This window comes from Loxodonta africana, chromosome 22 (genome assembly GCF_030014295.1).
Source record: "Loxodonta africana isolate mLoxAfr1 chromosome 22, mLoxAfr1.hap2, whole genome shotgun sequence".
NCBI lineage: Eukaryota > Metazoa > Chordata > Mammalia > Proboscidea > Elephantidae > Loxodonta > Loxodonta africana.
In genome coordinates, this window is record NC_087363.1 from 346,093 (window position 1) to 373,543 (window position 27,451).

The 27,451-nt window shown below is 36.5% G+C and overlaps 1 protein-coding gene across 1 annotated transcript; it reads left to right on the plus strand.

Moving 5' to 3' along the window:
- Positions 1–9,156: 9,156 nt before the first annotated feature.
- On the plus strand, positions 9,157–10,155 carry LOC100674209 (olfactory receptor 10AG1-like). The gene has a single exon (XM_003423132.2). The coding sequence runs from the start codon at positions 9,157–9,159 to the stop codon at positions 10,153–10,155; it is 999 nt and encodes a 332-aa protein (XP_003423180.2).
- The last annotated feature ends 17,296 nt before the right edge of the window (positions 10,156–27,451 follow it).

Genomic DNA, 27,451 nt, shown 5'->3' on the forward strand with positions numbered 1-27,451 from the left:
AGGTAAGTAACTTTTAAGGGTCTTGGTGGTTTATAATTATTTACTAAATATTAAAAGAAAAAGTGGATTTTATGTGAAAGTCCCCCTAAAAGATTCTCCTTTTTTTTTTTTTTTTTCAGATTGTGTTAACTATTGCCTTTATACCTCAGGGCCCAGTTGACCCGTCTTTATGAGTCTTTGTGAGTCCAGCTACTGCTGGGTCACGTTCTTTATGCTCAAGGACGAGGAATAATGGCTCCAATATTATCTCCTAAATAATTCTTTTCTTTTGATTGGAGACTGGAGGTGTTACTACCTGGACTTTGTTGAGCCCTTAGATGGCAGCCATGGCAGGCTCTTTAAACTCAAGCTGCTGGTTTTCCACCAGATATCATCTGGTTCTTCACCAGGATCTTGAGTAAAAGCAATGTCAATCTCATTGCCGAAGTAAGCAGACTCAATGTACATCAACATTTTAGCCCAAGGCCTTCTTTTGCCCTTTTAGGTGTGTAAGACAATGTAAGATGAGTTTTATTATGCCCCATACTATCAGGAGGCAGACTAAAAACATTACTATCCCACGCAGTAGTCGTCTAGCCCATGTGCTTATTCCTGATGGTAACCAACCAAATAAATCTGGTATTTGTAAGGGTGTTACAGTGTGTAACCAAGTAGCTTGCTGTCTAATTTCTATATATATCCTGTTCTACTTCTCCTGTGTTATTTATCCAAATGCAACAAGAGGTATCTGCTGCAGCACAGACTACACTTTCTTGGGCTAAAAAGAAAATCTTAAGGCTATTTTGTTGTCTCATGTCTCTTTGGCTAATGAGGTCAAAGATTAGTGTTGCATTTTTATCTCCTTAGCAACTTCATCTGTTATTTGTGCCATAATGACTGATAAATTTCTTAAAGATTTTTCCAATTTAACTGTACCATAACTCAGAACTAAAGCTACCAACTATACCCTGAGTTGTACCAATGAGTTTCTTTTTGACTTTCTTTTTGTAAAGTATAACAATTTAACACTACTTTTTCAATATTTATTGCAAGCATAACTATGAATATCTAAACATAATATTAAAATTCTCAAAGTGTGTTGCCCATGCATTCACCAGGAATCTAAACAAGAGATTGCCAGCATAAACTCACTGTCGGTTGAAAAGAAATCATTAAACCCAGAATAGTTGGATTGACCACACACGAAGTTTGTCTAGAGGAAACAAAAGGTATAGAGAAATTCACATGTGACAACCAGGTTTTCACTAGAGAATGCATGAATACATGAGTAACAAATGATATAGTAGGGACCTCTCCTGTTGGAGGTCTTCAGTTAATCTGTTTAAAACATACTAAGTGTTCTTCTCGAGGGCAAGCTGTCCCTCCTTGGTTTATCTATTAACGGTCATGTGCCACTTTCTCAGAAGCAGGAGAGTCACAAAACTGTTTTTATGAGAGAAGAACTTCTAATTCAAGAGTTATGATATCTAGACCTATTAGATAATTTAGGAGAAAGGAAAATGGTTTCTTAAAATGTAGAAAGCAGGACCTTAAGACATCAGCAATGTTCCCACATAAAACTCATAGTTTCCTTTCGTTTACTCAGTTTTATGTAGTTAATTTCTGTTCCATGAGATTCTGGATCAGCCACACCCTGTGCTCCTGCATAGGAGTTCTGGAAATTTTATTCAGTCTAGTCACAGTCCTTTTTGCTGGTCCAATATAGTCCATCTTCTTGTTGAGATATTTTGGTCAAATGTTTTCATCAAATCAGGTAAGTAAAAACTTATCTGCAGATGACAAAACTTAATATGGCCGTGATTAACTTATAAAAATAATACTCATAGTAAAAGATGTGATGGAAATTAATTATAAGCATAATGTAAAGGCCAAATAAAATCAGTTAAAATAACAAAAAATAAAAAACACTTCAGAGAAAAATATTTATAAATATAACTATTAACCATATTTTTAAAGAGCTTCATGTATAATGCACAATAATCTTGAGACATAATACCATATAGACAGGCTATATCAAGAATACACCAAGATTATCAAGTCTCTACGTAGCTGAATAGTAATTTAAAAAAAAAAAAAAACTTCATAAATATATGATGTGAATTCCCCAATCAAACCATTGGCTTTGATAAAGTTGTGACCAAGTTAGCAATTAAGAAATAATAACAAAATTATGGCATAATATTATGTGTTTGCTGGTTAATATTAGGCAAAAACACAAGAGGAAATACTAACATATAAATCTTAACCCCCCCAAAATCAGGTGATTTTCTTGATTGTGACACCTTCCATGTAATTTATTACATAAAACTTTTTAGCCCTTTTCTTTTATAAAAAAAAAATTTTTTGAGTACGTGGCTTTCCATGAAGTTTCAGAGTTGTCAGTAGTTTATTACAGGTCACCGTGGAACAATACTTAAGGTATTTAACCAAAGATCTTAGAGTAAAGCCTTGGCTTTTTTTTTTCTAAAAGCCATGCAGCTTGGTTTTTCGTTCAGGAATCCTATTCTAATAAGAGGCTGAACCTTTGTCTTCTAGGCAGATTACACAAAGAATAAATTAACCCTCTTTGTGTGGTAAAAACATCACAAAGTTTAGTAAAGCAAAAAGAAAATTTTATTTGCATACATTCAAAAATGCAAAAGCGGGAAGCAGACAAGCATGCTGCCAGAGCTAATGTCTGCCTGAATCCAAGGAAATATTACAGCATAAGCAAGAATGAGAAAATGGACAGACATGCTGCCACAGCCATGTCTGCCCGAGTCCAAGGAACATTACAGAGTCATCAGCATATACTAACACTACAAAACGGGCAAAACCTTGAAAGCTTCACCTTTTCACAGATTGGTAGAAACTGTGACCCTACATTTTGAATCGTCTCTTTCAACAATCATTGGTACAGGTTTCAGTAAGGACAGTCAAGAGGATCTTCATTGTTCCAACATATTTTCTATTCACTAAATGCTAATAGAAAATGATAAGAATGGAAAGTCTTTTGTGTAGTGGCTCACCTGAAAGGTTCCCCAAAAGGTATTTTCCAAGATTATCTTAGCTATTGTCTTTATACCTCAGGGCCCAGTTGATGTGTCCTTGTGAATCTTTGTGCGCTCTTGTGAGCCCAGCTCCAGCTGGGTCACATTCGCTATGGTCAAGAACAGGGAATAATGACTCCAATAGTATTTCTTAAATCAACCTTCAACTCAGAAATCAAAGAAAATTTTGTTATTTTAACAGCAAGAAACCTAAACTTTAGTCAGACAGATGAATCTTTTGACCATATGAAATAAATTTATTTTTAATAAACCTCTTAAACGTTGTCTTTGTTGCATACCTACTATAGTTCATCCCTTTAAATGGCAAAAATGAACACATCCATTAGCAGACCCAAATATATATATATATCCTTTCTCTTTTGACATAAAAAGCAAAAATATATAAGCTTAAATTATGACAATACCTAATTCGATTTAACATCAATAAATTACCTAAAAGGCCTTAGAAATTATATTAGGCCTGTGTACCGTAAAACACAACTGTTGTTGAAAGAAAGCCTGTTTAAACGTTCTAAGTTTTCATTCAACTTTTACTATTTCCTATATTTTCCCAATCTAATTTTATCTCTCCTGATAACATGTCCAAAGTATGTGAGACCTAGCCTTGCCCATGCTTCTAAGGAGCATTCTGGTTGTATCTCTTCTAAGACAGATTTGTTCATTCTTTTGGCAGTTCATGGTATATTCAACATTCTTCGTCAACACCACAGTTCAAAGGCATCAATTCTTCGGTCTTCCTTATTCATCGTCCAGCTTTCACATGCACATGAGGCAATTGAAAACACCATGGCTTGGGTCAGGCGCTCCTTATTCTTTGAGGTGACATTTTTGCTTTTCAACACTTTAAAAAGTTCTTTTGCAGCAAATTTGCCTAACTCAATGTGTCTTTTGATTTCTTGACTGCTGCTCCCATGGGTGTTGATTGTGGATACAAGTAAAATGAAATCCTTGACAAATTCAATCTTTTCTCTGTTTATCACGATGTTGCTTATTGGTCCAGTTATGAGGTTCTTTTTTTTCTTTATGTTGAGATGTAATCCATACTGAAGGCTTTGGTCCCTGGTCTTCATCAGTAAGTTCTTCAACTCCTCTCCACTTTCAGCAAGCAAAGTTGTGTCATCTGCATAACACAGGTTGTTAATGAATCTTCCTCTAATCCTGATGCTCTGTTCTTCTTTGTATAGTCCAGCTTCTCATATTATTTGTTCAGCATACAGATTGACTAGGTATGGTGAAAGGATACAACTCTGACACCCACATTTCCTGGCTTTAAACCATGAAGTATGCCCTCGTTCTGTTCAAACAACTGCCTCATGAACACGATTAAATGTTCTGGAATTCCTACTGTTTGCAATGTTATCCATAATTTGTTATGATCCAGGCAGTTGAATGCCTGTTTATAGTCAATAAACACAGCTAAACATCTTTCTGGTATTCCCTGTTTTCATCCAGGATCCATCTGACATCTGCAATGATATCACTCGTTCCATGTCCTCTTCTGAATACCCAGGTTGAATTTCTGGTAATCCCTGTCGATATACTGGTGCAGGCACTTTGAATGATCTTCATCAAAATTTTACTTGATTGAGATATTAATAATATTGTTCAATAATTTCTGCATTCGGTTGGATCACCTTTCTTGGGAATAGGCATAAATATGGACCTCTTCATTCGGTTGGCCAGGTAGCTGACTTCCAAATTTCTTGAAACAATGAGTGAGAACTTCTAGCGCCGCCTCCATTTGTAAAAACATCTCAACTGGTATTCTGGAGCCTTTTTTTTTTTTCACCAATGTCTTCATTGCAGCTCGGACTTCTTCCTTCAGTACTATCAGTTCTTGACTATATGCTACCTTCTGAAGTGATTGATATCGACCAATTCTTTTTGGTACACTGACTCTGTATTCCTTCCATCTTCTTTTGATACTTCCTGTGTGGTTCAGTATTTTATCCATAGAATTCTTCACTATTGCCACTCGACTGATTTCTTTTTTTTTTCTCCAGTTCCTTTGGTTTGAGAAATGCTGAATGTTTTCCCCCTTTTGGTGTTCTAACTCCAGGCTTTGCACATGTCGTAATAATACTTTGTCTTCTCAAGCTGCCCTTTGAAATCTTCAGTTCAGCGATTTTACTTCATTTTTTTCCATTAGTTTTAGCGACTTGATGTTCAAGAGCAAGTTTCAGAGTCTCTTCTGACATCCATTTTGACCTTTTCTCTCTTTTTAATGACCTCTTGCTTTCTACATGTATAATGTCCTTGATTTCCTTCACAATTTGTCTGGTCTTCAGTCATTATTATCTAATGCATCAAATCTACTCTTGAGATGCTTTCTAAATTCAGGTGGGATATGCTCAATGTCTTAGTCCAGCTCTCATGGATTGTTCTAATTTTCTTCAGCTTCAGCTTGAACCTGGATATGAGCGTTGATAATCGGTTCCACAGCTGGCCCCTTGCCTTATTCTGACTGATGATATTGAGCTTTCCTATTGTCTTTTTTCCCAAATGTAGTTGATTTGATTCCTGTGTATTCCATCAGGTGAGGTCCAAGAGTATGGATGTCATTTATATTTTTGAAAAAGTGTATTTGCAATGAAAAAGTCATTGGTCTTGCACAATTTTATCATAGCATCTCTGGCATCATTTCATTGACCAAGGCCATGTATTCCAACTACCTATACTTCTTCATTTCCAACTTTTGCATTCCAATAACCAGTAATTCTCAATGCTTCCTGATTGCATGTATGATCAATTTCAGACAGCAAAAGTTGGTAAAAATATTCAATTTTTTAATCTTTGGCATTAGTGGTTGGTGCATAAATTTGATTAATAGTTGTATTAATTGGTCTTTCCTGTAGGTGTATGGATATTATCCTATCACTGACAGCATTACACTTCAGGATAGATCTTGAAATGTTCTTTTTGACTACAAATGCAACGCCATTCTTCTTCAAATTGTCATTCCTAGAATAGTAGACCCTATGATTGTCTGATTCAAAATGGCCCATCTCAGTACATTTCTTCTCACTAATGCCTAGGATATTGATGTTTATGTGTTCCATTTCATTTTTGATGATTTCCAATTGTCCTAGATTCATACTTAGTACAACTCATGTTCTGAATTTTAATGGATGTTTTTAGCTGTTTCTTCTCATTTTGAGTCATGCCACATCAGTAAATGAAGGTTCCGAAAGCTTGACTTCATCCAAATCATTAAGGTCGACTCTATTTTGAGGAGGTACCTTTTCCCCAGTTGTCTTTTGAGTGCCTTCCAACCTGGGGGGTCACCTTCCAGCACTATATCAGACAATGTTCTGCTGCTATTCACAAGTTTCTCACCGGCTAATTCCCTTCAGAAGTAGACCGTGGGGTCCTTTATCCTAGTCTGTCTTAGTATGAAAGCTCAGCTAAAACCTTTCCATCGTGGGCTACCCTGCTGGTAGTTGAATACCAGTGGCATAGCTTCCATCATCACAGCAACACACAAGTCCCCCAATATATGACAAACTGACAGAAGTGTGGGGGGAGACAGGCCTATAAATCAAAAAATAACACATGTGGGGAAATGTGCTTCTTAGTTCAATCAAATACATGAGACCAAATGGACAGCTCCTGCCCAGAAACAGGAAGAGCAGGCAGAAATGGATAGGAACAGGATGAATGGACATAGGGAATCCAGAGCGGAAAGGGGAAGCATGCTGTCACATTGTGGGAATTGTAACTAATGTCACAAAACAATGTGTGTATAAATTCTTGAATAAGAAATTAACTTGAGCTGTAAATTTCCCCTATAGCACACACACACACACACAAAAGAAATAAAGAAAATTGAATCTAAGCACCCATTACAGTGAAGAGACTAAGGGTAGCATGTTCATGTGACAAAAGATATGACATGTTTTCCTAAGGACCCATCTGTACGAGTTACAGTTGTAAGAATGAGGAAGTCCAGTTCACATCAATTGTCCAGGGTCTGAAATGCAATAGCTAGAAAGATGAACTTTTTCCATGGAAGTAGTGCTAGAGAGTAAGTAGTATTAATCCTCCAAGCACTCTCTCTATATCCTGGAAGACAAGTTTGCTTAGCCTTTATGCCAAAAAGGGGCTGCAGAAAAAGTCAGCTCTATTCAGAGAAAATTGTTTTGAAAAATAGACCACACCGATTGCCAGACACAAGCTTTCTGCTAGAAATTAAGTAGATACACAAGAGAGATTTCCCCCAGGGTGAGTGCAACTCTTTCCTTTTTAAGAGCACTTTGTGTTTGAAAGCAAGCAAAGGCTGTTGTACAATCCAAGTGACTTCTTGAGACTAAAAAAAAAAAGTGAAAATCTTAAAAAGAATATATATTAACAATACTCCTAGACTCTCCTAGACAGCTTTATGCAATCTTTAAAGGTAAGGTGTTATTTTACTGTTGGGTTATTTTATTTAAGGATTTTTTTTTTTTTAATTTGAAGATCAAGATGCAACTAATAAAACAAAAAACATGAAATTCTGCAAAAAAACTGTATTTGAAAATGAGTTAACTAATTAGGGTAACACATGCAGCCCTTTAACTTTCCAAATTATAAATAAAATTAAATGCATGGCAAAGGATTATAACAGCAGTATTTATGATTTTTAATAAAATACACCCACTTCTCATTTATCAACTCGTTTGGTTTCCAAATACCAGGTCATTATGCAAGAATTGGCATTATGCAAAAAATGGAGGATTTTTTTCCTGTTTTCAGACTTCTGTTTGATTTTTTTTTTACTAGAAAATATGATCGTAGAAATAATAACAGCTAGGATTTACTGATGTACTCATCAGTGCAACACTTGATGCTGCCTGCATGGCTGCCTGGAGGCCATGGCCACAGAGAAGGCCAGCCCCACGCTACAGTTGGACATCACACCCCCACAGGCAGGAAGGTTGGAGGGTGAGGGGCAGCATGGACTAACACCCTGAGATCTTTCAGAGACTGCCTCTAGGGAGGGGTTGCTCATCAGCCTTTGTCACTGTGCCCGCCATCTCATTAACGGGCAAAGAGTGGATAGTAGATTTTTTAATATTGTTGTAAATGAGAAATGTTGGATAATGAGATAGTCAATAAATGAGAAATAGGTGTAATTCCTGTATATTCATTTTGATAACTAGTACTAATAGATATAAGAAAATATAAGTGAATGCTTGTCTGATCCCCTTTACATTGGAAGTTATTAAGTCAAAATCATCAGCTGATTGGAATAAAAGGCGGAGTGGGGCGTAGTAGGTTTGAGGAGACAAAAAAATGAAGAATAATTGTTTTGAAAAGTTGAGAGTAAATATTAAACAAGTGTCATGTGAATTGTCAAGTAGTGTCCAGTGACTATTTAACTGAGGACAGTAATATAGAGTGAAGTAAGATGATTGTGTTTTTGTCCAGTCTCATTCACACACTCTTTCCTCATGCATGGCCAGAGTGATTAATAATTGGTTTAAAGCAAAATTACTACAAAGGGGACGAGGCAGACAGAGTTAGATTTGGTTGTAAGGAAGAGTGGGTCATACTTCTGACTGAAAAAAAGGTAACTTAACATTTACCATAAACTGAAAAGAGATGTTAAAAGGCATTTTTTTTTTGTATGAGTGATGGAAGAAATACAGAAGATAAAATAAAAATGTACACATTTATTAACACAGAAATGAAGGACTGGTTTAAGAAAACTGAGTCTTACAAAAGGAAAGTCTTAACACTAATTTTCAGCAAAGAATTAAGAAAAAAAATTTATAGAAAAATTTTGACTTCAGAGAAGTTGGGATACGGATATCCATACAGAAAATATTCATGAACTGAGATTAAGCAATAGAAAATGATACATTCTTATTGGGGTAAAATAATCATGGCTCTTTCCTGAAAATATGCTCTAAATAACAGGGTGCATTTCTCAATATCTCTGGTGTCATTACAATCCAAGTTTAATAAAATATACCAGGATTTTATACATTGAATTTCTTTAATAGCATATCAGTTCATTGCTGAAGTTTTAAATCATATTCCCTAGAAATGGAGCAATGTGTTGATCGAGTTAATTTAAGAGATATGTAGCTCTACACATGCACGTATCCAATTAACAGAAGTGAAAATGCTCTTAAAAACTGTGATTAAATTAATCATCTTGAATTTACCATATCCACAGATGGAAAGCAAATCAAAAGCAGAAAAATCAAATACTACTACAGTTACAGAGTTTACACTCGTGGGGTTTTCTGATATACCCAATCTTCAGTGGATTCTCTTTGGGATATTTTTTGTCATATATCTGATGATTTTGTTGGGCAATAGCATCATAATACTGATAACAAGAATTGATCCTACTCTGCAGAATCCCATGTATTTTTTTCTTGCCAATTTTTCCTTCTTGGAAATATGTTATGTAACAGCCACTGTCCCAAGAATGCTCAGGGACATTTGGACCCAGAAAGGAAATATTTACTTTTTGGCCTGTGCTACGCAAATGTATTTTGTTCTTATGTTTGGAGGCACAGAGTGTTTCCTCCTGACAGTGATGGCCTATGACCGCTATGTGGCCATTTGTAACCCTCTGAACTATTCTCTAGTAATGAACCACAAAGTCTGTATCCAGCTCGTGGCTGGCTCCTGGATCAGTGGAATTCCAGTCGAAATTGGACAAATATGTCAAATTTTCTCTTTGACCTTTTGTGGGTCTAGCAAAATTAATCATTTCTTCTGTGACATCCCCCCAATACTAAAACTTGCTTGTGGGGACACATTTGTAAATGAGATGGCAGTCTATATAGTTTCTGTGGTGTTTTTAATGGTTCCGTTTCTGTTGATCGTTGCCTCCTATGGCAAAATTATCTCCAGTATTCTGAAATTGTCCTCAGCCAGAGGGAGGGCCAAAGCCTTCTCCACCTGCTCTTCTCATCTTACAGTTGTAGTCTTATTCTATGGAACAGCTGCTATCAATTATTTACAGCCCACATCAAATAAACCTGAAGGACTGAGGAAGCTCCTTTCTCTTTTCTACACAATTTTGACACCAATGATGAATCCCATCATATATAGTCTGAGGAACAAAGATGTCATGGTGGCACTGAAGAAATTACTACTTAATTACTAACTTGAAATAACAGAAACCTGGTGGCATAATGGTTAAGTACTACGGCTGCTAACGAAGAGATCGGCAGTTCAAATCCCCCAGGCAATCCTTGGAAACTTTATGGGGCAGTTCTACCCTGTCCTGTACAGTTGCTGTGAGTTGGAATCAACTCAACGGCAGTGGCTTTGGTTTGGGTTTTGGGTTTTATAACGTAGATTAAAAAAAAAAAATTTATCTACATTACAAAACCCAAAACACAACTGAGAAAAATCTTCTAGTTTTGTTTCTACATTCCTAAATAGAAATAATCAATGGTGTGTTAACAGTCTCATATTACGTTAAGGGACGTTTGTTCCAAAGAGTTAACTACTTTTGTGTAATGAAACCACAAATTAACTGAAGTTCAAAAATCTAATCTTGAAGATCAACCCTTCCTCTGACTGTGAACAAGTGAGGTAAGAGCTTGTTTGAATAACACGATGAAAGATAATTGAATGTGTTGTTTAATTAGGAATTAGGGTCATGTTCAGTGATAATTTTTTTCTTATATTTCACTGCAGATGCATTTGCTGCCTTTCTCTGTCCCTCTGTTTGGATTAGCCCAATTAGCAACACCAACAGTAGCTAAGATGTTGGCAGCTGGGGAGAATTTGGGGTTTTCCCTGTGTGTTTTCTCTGCTTCTATACCTTTTCTCTGCCCATGTCCCTTAAAGAATACATATACTGCAGAGTATTGCTGCATCTATGGTTCCACTCCTCCCCATTCTCTGGTAACATTATTTCCTCCCCTTTTAGCTTCAGGCCTTGGTTTTATAATATCTATCTACACTTGCAAGGATCTGGTATTCTCCAGGTAATCTAACCACACCCATGTAAACAGCACTTCCATTAACCAAAAAAAAAAAAACAACCCAGTGCCATCGAGTCGATTCCAACTCATTGCAACCCTATGTGACAGAGTAGGAGTGCCCTGTAGAGTTTCCAAGAAGCACCTGACGGATTTGAACTGCCGAACCTTTGGTTAGCAGCTGTGGCACTTAACCACTATGCCACCAGGGTTTCCAGCCCTTTCATTAAAGTACTTTAATTCAAGTCATCAGGAATGACTTGTGTATCCTGCCAGGGCTCCACTAATTCATCATTCTTCTAGTCTATCCTTGCATGCCTTTTGGACAGTGATTTAGCATTTTTTTCTTTGTGGAGACAAAACAAAACATTAACCCTTTTGCTCTATAAACTGATTAAAGGACAGCCCATCTGAAAGAAATAACAACACATGTACAAAAATGACTATTATGAATATGCAGTTTTTGAGGAATATTTAACACAAAATTTATAGTGAGAAAACAAATTAGAAGCAAATGGAATTAGAGATTGTGTTAAGACACTGGAGTACATCTATACCATGAAAGTATACAGCGCATTTAAGATTTTAGAAGAGCTGTTGTGAAGATATTCCAAGTATGAACTGACATGCAAAAGAAATTAAAATGTATTTATAAAACATTACCTAATTTTTGTAAAACAATGAAAGATAAACCGTTAAAATAAAATAAAAAAAAAAACCCATTGCCGATGACTCAATTCTGACTATAGCGACCCTATAAGACAGAGTAGAACTGCACCACAGATTTTCCAAGACTGTAAGCTTTTACTGGAGAAGCTCCTACATCTTCCACCTGTGGAGCTGCTGGTAGGTTGAACCACTATCCTCTCAGGTAGCAACTCAGTGCTTAACCACTGCATATCAGGGTTCCCTATAATGCAAGATGGCAACCCATAATACCATTCTACCATTCAATTATTTACATTTGCATGTCAGTAGTGGATATGCATGGGTAGGTATATGAACAGTATTTGGGTGAGTGTGGATTAGAAGGAAACATTGGATTATTCGCAGTGGCAAGATTTCAAATGATTTGTGATTTATTTTCATATTTTTTGGTATAGTTTGAATTTACTACAATGAGAAGGTAACTGGTATATCACAGGAAGCAATAATCAATATTCATTCTGAAAATAACCTAAGAAAAATCAAAGAAAATATTTCCATTTCTTTCTTTCTTCTTGCTAGTAGATGTCTTAAGAATCTAGCATCTAGCAGATAAACTTCAATATCAACCAAGATGTCTTTTCTTTGTGAAAAAACATAAGTGTTTGTGCGTTTATCATCTAAAAAGACTCAAAATATATAATATCTATGGTCACTCCTTGAAAAATAAATAAAAGGCATATAACAATAGAACCAGAGTTCAACAAATTTGAGATTACAAGAATGAACATAGTTAAAAATAAATGAATGAGCTTGAATGATGAAAAACAGACAATCTTTGAAACAAAAAAAAGTAAGAGAAAATGTAAAAAATATTGAATTAATGAAGGATTTTTCAGTATCCAGCAAATAAAAAAGATAAAAATATAAATTCAAAATTTATAACAATACTAACATGATTTTTAGTACTTGTCAAATCAAGAAGATAAAAGCTTTAAAAATAATTTTATGATGTTCAGAGATCATGTAAGTGGTATACTTAGGAACTGGCATATATTTCTTTTCCTGTACCAATAAAATATTTATAAAATTTATTCATGTGCTCTTTGACAAAGATAATTTTAATAAATTCCAAAAACAACAAAGCGAAAATAAATTAGAAAAAGATTAAATACTGGAGATGAAACTAATATGGCATTCTAGACAGATGCATTATACCATCGCTCTACAGCAAACACTGGAAAAACTAAGCAAAGCAGATACAAATGTCAGTCTGGGAACTCTAAGCAACAAATGAAGGGATAAAGAACTAAATCAAATATTGAATGGAAGAAGAAGTTGAAGGGAAACAGAGATATGGAGTAGAGCTCCCCTGCCAACTAAGACAGGATAGCTTTGCCATCTTGGAACACAGCCATCAGTGACCAGGGACAGGGAATACGAGCAAGCAATTTCACAGTGCTCCCAACAGGAGACAGAGCACCCAGTAACCAGAAAAACTTGCTTCCCTGCCCCTCACCCTTCTGCTCTATATGCCACTCCCACACCTTCCCAAAGGGCCATGTGGCACCTCTGGGCTACAGCGCTACTGTCCCATCATCACCCTGGTTCTGCCCACCCCACACACGGGCTCCTTGTGTGCCATTTTTTTCTTTTTCCCTTTCTTTCTTTTTTTTTTTTTTCCTACCTTCCACCTAGCCCTATACACCACTATGCCCCCATCTTGTTGGTCTCCAGGTCAGATTCCCCACCTGCCATCTACCTTTTTTAATTTATCTTTTCTTTTCTTTCTTCGCCCTGTAAAGTACTCTACCCCATCTCCCCTTTCTATTAGCTCTTGCCATGCTGCTGGAGCTAGAGTGTCCCCAGATGTGGTCCATTACTGCAACAGGGTCTACACTGAACCTCCCTCCTGCTGCATGACAACCAATTCCTGAATGATGGGAAGTTAGCCCCATCCACCTCTCATCTGACACTCTAGCCTATGCCAAGGTGCTGTGAATATTCCCAAACCTATGGACCAACATAGGAGGCAGAGAGCTCATTCCCAGTCCACCCTCAGCCACCTTGCAAATCAATGTACTGTGAAACAAGCTCACCCTGCCTGCTGCTGCCACACCTGCCCAGTCAAGGTGGCAAGAGCTATTCTGTCCACAGGTGAGCAAGCAGCAAGCCACACCTGGCCAACCTGCCCTGACATATCAAAACAAAAAGAAAAAGTAGAGTGAAACAAATGAGCATGCAATCAATAAATAAAGAAAATAATACCTTAATGTCTGGGAGACAGCAGACAATATCAAAACACATTAAAAAAAAAAAAAAAAAAAAAGGACGTGAAGGATCCAGTGAATGACCAAAATAATGAATCAGATGAGCTTCTGGCACAAGAAAAGGCAGTGGAACTAACTGATATGAAATTCAAAAGACTAATATTTAGGGTTCTCTGATTAGGAAAGAGAGCAAACAAAATACAGACAAAACCTAGGATAAAATAGACAAAGTCAAGGAAAAAACAGACAAATCCAATGAAAATATTGCAAAAATCAAAGAAAACACAGACAAAGCAATAGAAGAATTCAAGGAAAAAATACAAGGACAAAATGTCAAAGTAAGTAAACAATTAGAAATCATAGAAAAATAACAAACAGAAATCCAAAAGATAAACAACAAATTTCAGAAATTGACAAATCTATAGGCAGTTTTAGAAGCAAATTTGAAACAATGGAATACAGAATCCACAAGATTGAAGATAAATTCATGGATGCTACTTTGTTTGAGAAACAAATCAGAGAAAAAATGAAGAAAACCTAAAAATTTATATGGGACACAATCAGGAGCAAAAATTTGCATGTGATTAGAATTCCAGAACAGGGGAAGAAAATGGAAAACAGAGAAAATGGTTGAAGATTTGTTGGCAGAAAACTTCTGAAATATCATGAAAGACAAAAAGGTGATCATCTGAGAAGCTCAATTACCCTGGTATAGGATAGACCTCAAGAGAAAGTTACCAAGACATATCATAATTGCACTTGCCAAAACCAAAGACAAAGAAAGAATCCTGAGATAAGCACAAGAAAAGCAAAAAGTCATTTAAAAAGTGGAAACAGTAAGGTTAAGCTCTGATTCCTTTGCAGAAACTATTCAGGCAAGAAGGCAAAGGGATGACATATATGAAGCTTGAAAGACAAAAACTGCCAACCAAGAATAATATATCCTGCAAAACTCTCTCTCAAATACTATGGCAAAATTAGAACACTTCCAAATAGACAGAATTGAGGGAATCCATAAACACTAAACCAAACTTACAAGAAATATCAAAAGAGATTCTGTTAGAGAACAAACATCAGACAATAAACAGACTAGGACACACGACAGCATGAGTCAGATATCAACCTAAGTAAAGAACACTCCATAATAAACAAATCTAAAAAAAAAAATTAAAAGAGGGAAACAGAGACTTAAATCTATAAATGGTGACAACATAAAGACAGTAAAACGGGAGATAAGAGGTGGGACCAAGATGGCTGGCTAAGTAGAAGTTTCCACTTATCCCTCTTGCAACAAAGACTCAAAGAAAAAGTGAATCAATTACATACAGGACAATCTATTAACCCTGACCATAAAACACAGAACTAAGCAGTTGACCCGAGTGAAAGGGGAGAGAAAAGCCACACACTGAAGCAGCAACCGCTTCCGGAGCCAGTGTGCCATGCCACAGCCTTGAGCTCTCGCAGTTCCCTGGTGCCAGAGTGGTGGGGCTGATTGTGGCTTACTGAGATGGAGCAAGCACAGATGCAGGCATAACCCTCAGGACCAACCTCGGAGGGGACCCAGGCAGCACACACAGGCTGCACACTGACACAGCTGACAGGCAAATGAAAAACCATGGGGAAGTAGTGGCTGGTTTTGAAGCCTGGAGCGCAGCGTCCCAGATGGGAAACCTTGGCACTGGGCTTTGGACTAAGCGTGGAGGAGCTGATTGCGGCTTCCTGAGATGGTACAAGCATGGGACACAGCCTTAAACCTCTGGGGCAGTCTCAGTGGAGAACCAGCCAGCGCACACAAGCTACACGCCCCTCTGGAATCTCAGATAAAACAGTCCTCATCAAACAAGATAAGTAACTTTGCCTCTCTTGCCACCCTACTCTCTACTAACTATCTGATCCCTCTCATCCCTGCCCCAGCCGGCTTCATTAACATTGGAATTCCCTGGGCCAGAGAGTGAAGTGCACTGCCAGTTTTTTTTTCTTCTTCTTCTTCTTCTTTCTTTTCTAACCCATTCTCTTGGCCTGAGAAAAGCAACATTTAGCAATCAAAAGAAAAACCTTTCCCTGAATTCTCTAAACTGGAATAACAATACAGAACCAGCTCCATCCAGGCATAAGAGACCCACAGTCTTTGGCTTTCATCCCTACAGGGAACCAGGTGGCTATTATAATGCAAAGGCAATTCTGATAGAAATCTGACTGTGTTTTAGCTGAGCAGTGGAAAGGTAAGTTTTGGAGGTCAGATACCTCTCTGCCTATTAAACAGAGCCCTCACTGACCCACACCAGGGAACAGAAGGCTGAGGCTACACCCACACCACCTGGCCACCTGCTAAAGGGGGCTGAGGATACTAATGCCTACTAATCAATAAAGGTACAAGCACTGGGTACCTAAGGTACAGCTGCAGAGTCCACCCACCAGAGCGCTCTAGAGAATAGAGTCACTCTTAACCTCACTGACACTTGGGGAAGGCTGTCCGCATCCTGCCCTGCTCAGAGTGTGACCCTCTGCCACTACTAGAAACTGGCTCATGCAACCATCACCACTACTCCTCTAAGTTAATAGGTGAGAGCCTATACCACACACTAGGTGACCCTGAGGACTAGGAAACCTGAGCTGATTCTATTCAAGAATAGTGACTGGGCTCATAAGGTCATATACCTGGCAACAGCTCAGACCAGCTGGTAACAGGACATAAGTGATTCAAAAGCTACAGCAATCAAGATAGCACAATCTAGTAGCCTATCTGAGTGTATTGTAACAAAACAAAACAAGAAGATAAGACTCAGTGAGCAAATATAAAAGAAAATACTGCAATATCTTATAGATGGCTTGGAAACAACAATTGATGTCAAATCACATAAAGAAGCAGACCATGATTGCTTCTACAGACCCACGAATCAAAGAATCAAAATCATTCCCAGATGTAGATACATTCCTGGAATTGCCAGATGTAGAATATAAAAAACTAATATTCAGAATGCTTCAAGACATCAGGGATGACCTCAGAAATGAAATAAGGCAATCTACAAAGAAAGGCAAGGAACACACCAATAAAGGAGTTGAAGAAATCAAAAAGATTATTCAAGAACATAGTGAAAAAATTAATAAGCTGCAAGAATCCATAGAGAGACAGCATTCAGAAATCTTAAAGATTAACAATAAAATTACAGAATTAGACAACTCAATAGGAAGTCAGTGGAGCAGAATAGAGGAATTGGAATGCAGAGTGCTGGAGCTGGAGAATAAGGCAACTGACACCAATATAGTTGAAGAAAAATCAGATAAAAGAATTTTAAAAAAATGAAGAAACCCTAAGAATCACGTGGGACTCTATAAAGAAGAATAACTTGCGTGTGATTGGTTGTTCCAGAACATGGAGGGATAACAGAATATAGACAGAGAATAGTTGAAGATCTGCTGGCAGAAAACTTCCCTGGCATCGTGAAAGATGAAAGGTTATCTATTCAAGATGCTCATCGAACCCAATACAAGATAGATCGCAAAAGAAAATCACCAGGATATATTACTATCAAACTTGCGAAAACCAAAGATAAAGAGAAAATTTTAAAAGCAGCTGGGGATAAAAGAAGTCACCTACAAAGGAGAATCCATAAGAATAAGTTCGGACTGCTCGGCAGAAACCATGCAGGCAAGAAGGCAATGGGATGACATACATAGAGTAATGAAAGAGAAAAACTGTCAGGCAAGAATCATATATCCAACAAAACTCTCTCTCAAATATGCAGGTGAAATTAAGACATTTAGAGATAAACACAAGCTTAGAGAATTTGCAAAAACCAAACCAAAACTGCAAGAATTACTAAAGGATATTATATCAACACAACACAAGGTCATGGAACAAAACATCCTGATATCAACTCAGATAGGGAAATCACAAAAACAAAATAAGATTAATAAAAAAAAAAATGCTCAAAAGAGGTGATCATGGATATCATTATGTAAAAGCTCACAATAGTCAAAAAAAAAAAAGAGACTAAATACAGGAGGCATAGATCTTACATATGGAGAGGAAACTAAGGCGATATAGGGTGATACAAGATAGGTTTTACTTAGAAAAATAGGGGTAAATATTGAGGTAACCACAAAGAGGTCTAACAATTCCGTACTTCAAAATAAAAACCAAGATAAACATAATGACACAAAAAAATTAATTCAACTACTATGGAAAGGAGGAACACACATTCTACAAAGAAAAACTTCTCAGCACAAAAAAGTGGAAAAATGAAATTGGCAACAACACACAAAAAAAGACATCAAAATGACAGCACTAAACTCATACTTTTCTATAACTACTTTGAACATAAATGGAATAAATGCACCAATAAAGATACAGAGAGTTGCAGACTGGATAAAAAAATACGTTCCGTCTATATGCTGCATACGAGAGACACGCCTTAGACTGAGAGGAACAAATAAACTAAAGCTCAAAGGATGGAACAAAATATATATATAGCAAACAACAATCAAAAAAGAGCAGGAGTGGCAATATTAATTTCTGAAAAAATAGATTTTAAAATTAAATACACCACAAAGGATAAAGAAGAACACTATATAGTGATTAAAGGGACAATGGACCAGGAAGATATAACCATATTAAATATTTATGCACCCAATGACAGGGCTCCAAGATACATAAAACAAACTGTAACAGAACTGAAAAGTGAGATAGACACCTCCACAATTGGAGTGGGAGATTTCAACACACCACTTTCGGTGAAGGAGAGGGCATCCAGTAAGAAGCTCAATAGAGACACAGAAGATCTAATTGCTACAATCAACCAACTTGACCTCATAGACTTACAGAGAACACTCCACCCAACAGCTGCAAAGTATACTTTCTTTTCTACTGCACATGGAACATTCTCTAGAATAGATCACAGATTAGGCCACAAAACAAGCCTTTGCAGAATCCAAAACATCAAAATATTACAAAGCATCTTCTCAGACCATAAGGCCATAAAAGTGGAAATCAATAATAGAAAAACCAGAGGAAAAAAACCAAATACTTGGAAACTGAACAATACCCTGCTCAAAAAAGAATGGGTTATAGAAGACATTAAGGAGGGAATAAAGAAATGCATAGAATGCAACGAGAATGAAAACACTTCCTATCAAAGCCTTTGGGACACACCAAAAGCAGTGCTCAGAGGTCAATTTATATGAATAAATGCACACATACATAAAGAAGAAAGAGCCCAAATCTGATGTCTTGAAGCATTCTGTTGTTGATTGTTTTTGTTAAGTCTTTATGCTTTTCTTGTATTTTATGTTGATGTGCAGGATTGTTAGTCCCCTTCGTGGTTCCCTTAATATTTACCCTTATTATTCTAAGTTTTATGTCTTTGTTTCTTCTAAGTTTTATGTCTTTGTTTCTTTGTATAGCCTTGACTTTCTCTTTATATGAAAGATCTATAACTACATTTTTTAGTTCCTCTTTATTGTTTTAATGTTGTCATCTTTTACATAATGACATTGCTGTTTCCTTGTTTTGAGTTTTTTTTTTAATCTTGATTTATTTTTGTGATTTCCCTATATGGGTTGATACCTGGTTGCTCTGTCCTATATTCTATTCTTAGGTTGTTGTCTGATTTTCTGGAGGACACCCTTTAGTATTTCTTATAGTTTTGGTTTGGTTTTTGCAATTTCCCTAAACTTCTGTTTATCTGGAAATGTCTTAATTTTGCCTTCATATTTGAAGACAGTTTTACTAGATTTATGATTCTTGGCTGGCAATTTTTTTTTTTTCCTTCAAGGCTTTAGATATGTCATTCCATTTCCTTCTTGCCTGTTTGGTTTCTGCATTGACTATCCTTTGTAGGTGACTTTTGGTTTATCCCTATCCACTCTTAAAATTCTCTCTTTGTTTTTGGCAAGTTTGATCATAATATCTCTTGGTGACTTTCTTTTGGGATTTACCTTATGTAGGGTTCAATGAGCATCTTGATAGATATCTTCTCGTCTTTCATGATATCAGGGGAGTTTTCTGTCAACATATCTTCAAAAATTCTCTCTGTATTTTCTGTTATACATCCCTGTTCTTGTAATCCAATCACTCATAGGTTATTTCTCTTGATAGAGTCCCACATGATTCTTATGGTTTCTTCTTTTTTTTTCATTTTTTTTAACTGATTTTTCTTTGAATATATTAGTGCCAAGTGTTTTATCTTCAGTATCACTAATTCTGACCTCCACTTCCTCAATTCTGCTCCCCTAACTTTCTATTGAGTTGTCTAATTCTTAAATGTTATTGTTAATCTTGTGAATTTTTGATTGCTGTCTCTCTATGGATTCTTGCAGCTTATTAAATTTTTCATCATGCTCTTTAATAAAATCCTTAATTTCCTCAACTGCTTTATCTGTGTGTTTCTTCTCTTGTTCTGTGTTTTGCTTGATCCATCTCCTGATCTCTTGAAGAGTTCTGTATATTAATCTTTTGTATTCTACCTCTGGTAATTCCAGGAATATCTCTTCGTCTGGAATATTCCTTGTTCCTTATTTTGGGAGCTTGTTGAAGCTATTGTGGTCTGTTTCTTTACGTGATTTGATATTGACTGTTGTCTCCAAGCCATCTATAAGTTATTGTGTTAATTTAATTTATGTTTGCTTACTGTGTCCTAGCTTCTTGCTTTGTTTTGTTTTGATATTCCCAAATAGGCTTCTCAAGTGAGCTAGCTTGATTATAGGTGGATTTGAAGCTCTAACGTCCTGTCACCAGATGGATAGAGCTATTACCATGTATAACAGCTTAGGAGTCAATTCGTTTTCTTGTATGTATTCAGCTAAGGTGTCCAGATAGTCTGTCACCAAGTGTGTGGTGCAGGCTCTCACTTACAGTCTTAGAGGTGCAGGGGTGATTGATGTAGGCACGAGTGTCTGGTTGCAGCAGGGGGTCACACTCTGAGCAAGGCAGAGGACAACTTTCTCCTGAGTGTCTGTGAGGAAAGCACGCCACTGTTCCCTAGACTGCACAGGCAGGTGGGTTCTACAGCCCGTCCATGGGCACCCAATGCTTTTGGCTGTAAGTACTGGAAGACATCAATTATCCCTGGACCCTTGTCACAGGTAGCTAGGTGGTGTAGGTGGAGCCACCAGTCCTCGGGCCTCTGACGTTTGTAGGTGAGGACCCTGTTTTATAGGCAGAGTGGTTTCAAACATCAAAAACTGGCCTGTCCACTACACAGCTGAAAACTTTGAAGTCAAACCTCAGACACATACACTGTTGCACTGTGCCAACAAGGCTCTAAGCTGCTAAAATGGGCCCACACAAGACCATGCCAGGGTGAAAGTCATTCAAAATCTGTGGACTGCTTGTGCCTGGACAGGAGCCGCTTCTGCCCTGAGTTCCCAGTTTATGGGAGTCAGCAGATTATTTTTTCCCCATTTGTTAATTTGTTCCTTCTCCAAGGCTGGGAGAATGGCTCAGGATGCACAGCAGAACATATCTCAGGCCCAGGGAAATTGAATGCCTCTGAAGCCAGCTCAGGGTCTGGGGTAGAGTGAGGAGGGATCAGATAAATGGGAAAGAGTTCTTTTGAAAGGGGTTCTTTTTGATCCATGTGGTAAATTAGATGCAAGTACTTATCTTCTGCTGAGAGCACTGTTCTTTGCTATTCCAGAGGCATGAGTAGAGTCTGTGTCACTCACTCTCTTTGTGGAAAATGCAAGCTAATGCTATCACTAGCCCTGCTGTGATTGCACCAGGGGATTGGGGCTGAGAGGTGTCGGTTCCCGCAGAGTCAGGTCCGGAAACTCCTTGCTGCTTCTGAACCGTCTCACCCTCCTCCAGCTGCTCCAATTTCTTAACTTTGCGTTTAATGTTCAGGGCTCCTAGCTTGTCATATATATAATCGATTCACTCATTTGTCCTTGTCTTTGTTGTAACAGGGACCACAGGAAGCGTCTGACTACTCCACCATCTTGGCCCCACCTCTCTTGGTTGTACTTTTTCCAACACAGATTTGTTCATTCTTTTGGGAGTCTGTGGTGTATTCAATATACTTTGCCAACACCATAATTCAAAGGCATCAATTCTTCAGTCTTCCTTATTCATTGTCCATCTCTCACATGCATATGAGGTATTATTAAGGTAGGGCACATCTTAATGTTTATGGATTTTCTCTTTTGTAAAGTGCTTTTAGATGTCATTTGGTCAATTTTCTTTTGAAGTATTTGTTTTTATTCTTATTTATTTAATATTTTCTTTTATACTAGGCATGTGATCTCTTTGGCACTTATATATCTAGAAACTATTCCCATTCATTTTGTTTTTCACTCCTTGAATGTCCTTTGATAAATAGCAATTTAAATTTAATATAGTAAAATAAACCAATTTGAAGAAACAAATCAAAATTTTTGTGAATGAACAGACTGAAAATCAAATCACTTATAATTTACAAGATTTCAAACAAAGAAATAATTTCTTTTCTAGTTAAGATTCAGTGGATCACAGCAAACCAATGTTCCTTCTTCAACCACTAAGAAAATCAGGATACATTTAAAATATTTATATAATTTTTAGAGGCATCAAATATCTGTGAAAGAAAAATGATTGATAAGAATATTAAAATGTAAACTCATTTCTTAAGTCAGAGAACGACAACCCAAAAACAGGTTCACTCTTAAATGACTTACAGTCTTTTGCAATTACAAACAATATTGCAATATAGATTTACTGGATAATTTCATATGTGTGCACGTTTTGTTGACTCTAAGACTAATTAACCCAAAAACCCACTGGTGTCAAGTAGATTCCAACTCAGGTGACTTCATGTGTTACACAGTAGAACTGTTCTATATAGCTTTCTTGACTGTACTCTTAATAGAAGCAGATCACCAGACCTTTCTTTTGCTGTGTTATACAGGGTGGGTTCAAACTGCCAAAATTTGGTTAGTAGTGAAGTTCAAACCATGTATGCCACAAAACACTATATACAACTGTGATATTAGTCAATGATGTCCAATTCTTCTCCACAGGATTTGAATCATTTTTCACTTCTCCAAGAAGTATATAAAAATGAATGTTTTCACAAGAAATTGAATATTTTTATATACTAATTTCTGTGTAATTTAAAATTTCACTATTTTTTATGCAGTTGAATGCCTTTTCATATGTTTAAGGGATGATTTTACTCTTTTTTATGTGAAGCTTTATATGTTTGGTCCATTTTTCTGTTTGTAGTTTTCACTTTTCCTTAATACTCAAAAATACTTTATTTATAAGGGAAATTAGCACTTTATCTGAGGTGTGATCTACAGTTATTTCCCGAACTTTATTAACCATATTTTGACATGACTTTTTATGCTTGTTTATATAAATATAAATAAATAAATAAATTTTTAAAATTTATAATATAGGGAACTATTTAATTTTTCATAATTGGATTTTTAAAAATAATTTGTGTCCTGCATTCTAAAATTTTAGTCATAACTAGATAAATTTTCCTTACCTTAAAATCATACTTAAAAAAAATTCTTTCTCTTAGAATTATTTTGTTAATTTTCTGAAATATTTAAACTAGTATACCATTTGGAGTCTTTCCTGCTATAGTATAAAGCACTAGTGAAAATGTATCTTTTTTTCTACAAGACTGCCCAATTATCCCAATAGAGTTAATTTTAAAAGTCCATATTTCAGCTATTTCATTTGCTATTTTTATTATAAAATACATTCTCATTTGTATTTGAGTCTTCCATTTATGGCATCAGAAGATCACGTTAATAATGCACAATATAACCGTGATCATATTATGAGACTTTAGAATTCCCCTTTAGCTTAGTTACTTCTGGGCTGTGCACCTACTGTAGCGCAGACCTGGCTGGCATGTCACTCCATTGTTGTGCTCTGCCACACTGGATTCCCGTGGGAGGCCTTTCTTACCACATACTCTTAACTCAACTTCCATGATTTCAAGGTCATAGTTCCTGATACCTTTCAATTAACTTCCCCAATCACTCTCTGTAATTATATTATAGGGAGTTCCCTTTCCTGTAGCTAGGTGATACGTACATAGATAGACAGATAGATAGACAGGTACGTAGATAGATACTTTAAACAATCTTTAGGTTTGTAGTGGAAATATATATAATCTCCTACTAACCTCAAGGATGGAGGTAATTATAAACACTTAGGAATCACTATTTACTAAGTAATAGGAAGTAAAATCTTATTTTCACAAGACGAAATTTGGCTTCAAGTCAATATTCCTAAACCACCTAAGAGTCACTCAGATATGAAGTCTTGAAGGGGAAGTATTTTATAAAAATAGACTACTGACCTGGAGTCTTGCCCTAACATCGGCTGGAATTATATCAGCATCTCATTTTTTCCTAAATGAAGTTTAATAGGATTCACATCCTAAAAATGGGTTCACAGAGGAAATGAAATTGGGGAAGGATGATGGACTATTGTAAACAAAATAAGAGTTCCCTTGTGGTGATTAATCTTGGGGCCAAAATTAAAAAAAAAAAAAAACCACTGCCATTGAGTCGATTCCAACTCATAGCGAACCTATAGGACAGAGTAGAACTGCCTCTTATGGTTTCCAAGGAGTGCCTGGTGGATTCGAACTGCTGACCTTTTGGTCAGCAGCCATAGCTCTTAACCACTATGCCACCAGGGTTTCCAAAATTAAAAAAGAAAAAAAAGTTTTGAACTAGATTAAATATATTCAACAGCCAGCCCTCAGTTTGCCCAGGGAGTCTTGAAGAAATAAATTTTTTATTATAAGATTTGTAGGTAAAAATCTTCTTTGTTGTCAGAACATTTTTTACAACTCTTACAGAGGCCAGCCTCTGAATTTGGATCAAGGCTCCCACTTCAGAGGAGAAAATAAGCAAAACAACTTGAGGAAAATGTGACTGGAGTTCAGCCTCAGAGGAACAGAGGGCCCATATGAAGCAGTCATAGTAGATAAGGGAAGAATTGGATTTGGATCAATCTTGAATGGCTTCCAATGGTATTACTCAGTTTAGGACAACCCAGAACCTTATTCAAGTCTAAGAAATAAGACCTTCTGCACACTCTATTCCACTGAGAGGTGGCAAGGAAGAGTATTCTGGGTAGAGCGAGAACTACCTGGGAAAATAAATAAATCAAGTCAGAGAGTGCCAAAGAGATTTGTTTAATTAGAAATTTACCTGTGTCAGCGGGAAAAGATCCCACAGGATGGAGAGAACTATTTTATTTGATTTAAGGAACACTCCATGTTCAAAATAAACAGTGTTTTACAGATGGATTACGTACCATTGATGAAAGAAGGTGTTTCAGCCAAAGTAATTTAAATACATAAAATGTAAACTCTCTTCAGTGAGGAAGAAACAAGGTTATCACAAACCAAAACACAAATCCACTGCACTCAAGTAGATTACTATCCAAAGGGACCCTTCAGGACGGAGTAAAACTGCCCTATCATGCTTCCAAGGCTATAAATCTTTAAGGAAGCTGACGGCCACAACTTTCTCATATGGAGCAGATGGTGGGCTCTAACTGCAGACCTTTTGGGTAGCAGACAAGCACTTTAACCACAGCACCTTCAGGTCTCCTATTATCCAAAATAAGAAAGGTAAATATGTAATATTTAATTAGTATTCAACTTTAGTTCATGATATTATTAAAATTAATGTTTAACATGCAGTAGCAAATGTACTGTTTTACTAAAGCAGCTCATTTATATTTCTGACTCTATTAAATATAATTTACCTTAAACAATGATTTTAAATAGTGATATTAATAACTTTGAAACTCTGCCAATTTGAAAAATTGCTATGTTTTTGTAAGAATACTAAATAATATTATAGGAAAACTTCATTTCTAGCAAAGACTTTGTAGCAAATAAGCATTATATTTATGCATTTTAGTTCTGATATTTTAATAAGACATTTAAAATAAAACAATCTATGAAATAAATCTACAAACATTGAGGAATCCAAGAAACATTTATTTTAAAGAAAATAATATTTTTATGTTAAAGAATTCATAAAATAATATAAAGTTTTAAGTTCATATTGTTTTTCAAGTTAATTTTAAGGTTTACATTTCTAATTTATGTCAAAAATACAAACACAGCTGAGGTTTAGGTAGATTGGGGGCATTGACAATGACTAATACTTAACTGAATCAGACTCTTGTTAACCAAAGCCAAACTCACTGCCTTCAAGTGGATTCTGACTCATAACCACCCTCCAGGATAGAGTAGAACTGCCTCACGGGGTTCCCAAGGCTGTAAATCTTTACAGAAGCAGACTGTCACATCTGCCTCCCACAGAGTGGCTGGTGGATTTGAACCAACGACCTTTTGATTAGCAGCTGAGCACTTAGCCACTGCACAACCGGGACTCCTTCAGTTTTGTTACGTATTCCTTAATCATTTGGATTTTTTTCTAGGGAATGGATGCTCAGATTTCAAGTAAAAACATGATAGCATCAAGTTTTATTTCCCTTTAAATAACAACTTAAACATTTTCAAGCAAGAATAGTAACATAGATAGTTTTGGGAGAACATACAGGGTAAATCTCTGCTCTTTCTACCCTGTTCTCTTGAGGAAAACACAGACAAATCTTATATAATATTACACATGGATAATTTCATCACCAAAAAGTTGAGTTTGTACAATTAAAAATGTTGTTTCTTTTAGCACTCACAGTCATTTTATTTAATTAACAAGGATTATTTTTTATTAAATGCTATCATTCAAAATACATAAAGATTTGTTTCTTTTGATCTTAATTCTTCTCTCCCTCTTAAGGGTGATGCTTTCATTTTAATAATGGAAACCCTGATGGTGTAGTGGTTAAGTGCTACGGCTGCTAACCAAAGAGTTGGCAGTTCGAATCCGCCAGGCGCTTCTTGGAAACTCTATGGGGCAGTTCTACTCTGTCCTATAGCGTCGCTATGAGTCGGAATTGACTTGACGGCACTGGGTTTTATTCCTTTATCTTAGTTCAGAATCAAATCCTGAGTACCCCATTAGGTATACACCCATTTTGTGGGATCTGTATTGATTTCAAGTAGTACAATAGTCACAACCTTTACCACTCAGATCGTTTAGTACCAGTAAAAGAAAATGCATGCAAAGGCTATTACCCTAATTGCAATTCTAAGTGCTGAGCAGTGATGAGTACTATAGGTGCTACATGTCCACAAAGCAGAGATAATGATATAAATCCAAATATTGGCAGAGAATTCATGGAGAAATTGCACCTTTTGAGTTGAAAGTTTTGGAGTTTGTAACATTTTGATAATTCCTTTTAAGATCTCACTTCATTCCCTTAGTAATCCTGTGATAGAAAAGGAAAATATGTTAGAGAGTATTGTACATGTTGTATAACGACAGTAAAATCATCATCATCCTGAAGTTGCCATCGGCCTCAGGTCAAGCCAAAGCCTTCTCTGCCTGCTCGTCTCATCTTATGGTTGTGGTATTATTCTTTGGATCAGGTGTTATTGCTACTTAAGACCCAACACTAGACACTCAGAGGGAACTGACAAAATACTTTCTCTTTTCTACACTGTGCTAGTAAAACTTTAGTTTTAAT

Bases quoted from the DNA above. Each gene is read 5' to 3' on its own strand.
- LOC100674209 (XM_003423132.2), top strand. From the start codon at position 9,157: ATGCTCTTAAAAACTGTGATTAAATTAATCATCTTGAATTTACCATAT.